This window comes from Cornus florida, unplaced genomic scaffold (genome assembly GCF_030987335.1).
Source record: "Cornus florida cultivar Cherokee Brave unplaced genomic scaffold, ASM3098733v1 CherokeeBrave_3.0.0_Hap2_Chr03, whole genome shotgun sequence".
Lineage (NCBI taxonomy): Eukaryota > Viridiplantae > Streptophyta > Magnoliopsida > Cornales > Cornaceae > Cornus > Cornus florida.
Genome location: NW_026775573.1, coordinates 3893971 through 3896399, shown reverse-complemented (window position 1 = coordinate 3896399; position 2429 = coordinate 3893971). Strand labels below are relative to the sequence as shown.

The window sequence follows — 2429 nt, the reverse complement described above, 5'->3', positions numbered from 1 at the left end:
GTCAACAAAGACACATAGCCACACACTAGAGCTAAAACTTTTCATGCGCATATGACACCAGGTGCATGTATATGATATAAATTTTGTTACATAATTTTACCTGCATCGTCTTGTGTAGACTTTTCATGTGAGTATTTTAATTTATAAGTACATACATGATAAAACAAGTTAATAAACTCATTGTGGTAAATATATATAGTTTTTTTTATGATATTGTTCTTGATTTCGTGTTTGAGAGTGAAAAAAAATGTAATAATACATACATATATATTAATTCTGTTGTTTGGATTGTAACAATAAATAACAACAAATACAGTTGTTTCTGATATTGTCTTTAAGTCACTTTATCACATTTCGATGTTGAATTACATCTAACTAAATAGACACTTAATTCCGTTGTCTCACAGTTAAAAAAAAAAAAATGAGATATTGATATTAAGTTATTCTACACCTAATCTACACGATGTATATGCCTAGGCAATATGTCAACGGTTTTACAAAAACAAACAGTCTTCTCAAACTATTTATAAAGCCAACCAAACAGCTAACTCACCCAAACCAATTTTCTCAACCCCCAAACACCCTCAACTTATATCAAAAAAAGGAAGAAGAAAATGAAGCTGGTCTGGTCCCCGGAAAGAGCTTCAAGAGCTTATATTGACACTGTTCAATCCGTAAGTACACCTTCAACCTCCAACATACATACATACATATATATATATATATATATATATATATATGCATGAAATTAATTAACAATATATTCTTACATTTCTCTTACTTTTCTATATATCATATGATCATACAGTGTGAGCTTTTCAAGGAGTCTGGTGTGGCCGAGTTTATCTCCGCCATGGCCGGCGGCTGGAACGCGAAGCTGATCGTGGAGGCGTGGTGGCACGGAGGTGCAGTGGGGACCAGTATAGGTTTAGCTATGGCTGCCCGTCAAACGGGTGGCCGACACGTGTGCATGGTGTCTGATGAACGGTCCAGATTAGAGTATGTAAACACCATGCGTGAGGCCGGTGTGTCGCCACCGGAAGTGGTGGTCGGAGAGGCTGAGGAGATGATGCTAGGGCTGGTGGGTGTTGATTTCCTGGTGGTGGATGGACGGCGCAGGGACCTTGCTAGAGTGCTTAGGTTTGCTAAGTTGAGCCACCAGGGCGCAGTTTTAGCATGCAAAAATGTTAACCAAAGGATCGTGGCTGGGTTCAGATGGAGCAGGGTTCTTGATGGCGCAACACGTGTCGTGAGATCAGTGGCTACTCCAGTGGGGAATGGATTAGATATTGCTTACATAGGTGGGACCACGATTTCTCCTAAGAGTACTAGCCGTTGGATCAGCTACATAGATCAACAGTCAGGAGAGGAGCATCTGTTCAGGGGATGAATTTTGATGTCAGGATTCTCTACCTTGAATAAAATCATGATATGTAAAAGTTTAATGTCAACAAAATCATGATATGTACAAATTTTTGATACAATTAAATCTAGTTTCAAAATATTACTGTCAACTTGAAATAATGTGTTAAAATACGATATAATTGCGTTGAAAACGCGCATCTTCTAGATTCCAATTTTGATACTTTGGAGTGCATTTTCTTCGCCATGCCATGGTTGGGTGGTTAAAATGTCCCTTTTGAGGTCATTTTGCATGAAAGTTCTTTGAACTGGACAAAATTTGAACCCTAGGCACATGACCCTATTTGAAGATGATGTTAATTTTGTCTTCTTCTGCATCTCCACTTGTACATTTTGTCATGTAAATTTGTTCCCCCAAAAATAATGGAGATTGAGATTGAGATTGAGACATGGACTATATAGACTATATATATATAGCCTTGATTTACATGTTTCATATGAAATATTCAAACCTTTTCTTTTGGTAGTCTAAGTTCAATTTACTATAATTTCATTTAGACGCACAAAGAATTATAAAGAAAAACATAACCAAAAATCTCTAATACTCTCCTATTGTCGATCAAAGCTATCACCAAAGAAAGTAAAAAATACAGACACCTAAGATTTAGGTTGTTCAAAATGGCATTACACAAGAAAGTTGCCGGACTTATATGTCACATAAGAGAAGCACAAGTATCACCAAAGTAAAATCACTGTGTGGATAATAAAGTAAAAAGTCCTATTAGTACTATTGCTACTATATGCAGTTCTTGAACAACCCTAAAAGGTGACCAAAACTCCTAATCTGCCAAGATGAAAGAGCCCTAGAGCTGCTCCATATCTGGATCCTCTGGATCAGGTATCTGGAACCATCCTTCGGCATCTACCATGAGCTCAGCAGATGTACTGGTAGCCTCTACTGAAAAAACATGTAAATAAATAAATTGAGTTTAACCAAGCGTAAGTCTAGGGAGAAATTAGTTGGCAACACTGAATTCCTTCTTTTGCACCATGCCTTAGTGTGGTGT

General features: G+C 37.3%; 1 protein-coding gene across 1 annotated transcript; it reads left to right on the top strand.

The window, feature by feature from the left end:
• The first annotated feature begins 311 nt into the window (after positions 1-311).
• On the top strand, positions 312-1528 carry LOC132298605 (uncharacterized). The gene is made up of 2 exons (XM_059795006.1): positions 312-674; positions 809-1528. Exons 1-2 carry the CDS (start codon positions 615-617, stop codon positions 1388-1390), a joined length of 642 nt encoding a protein of 213 aa, XP_059650989.1. The 5' UTR covers positions 312-614; the 3' UTR covers positions 1391-1528.
• Positions 1529-2429: the final 901 nt, after the last annotated feature.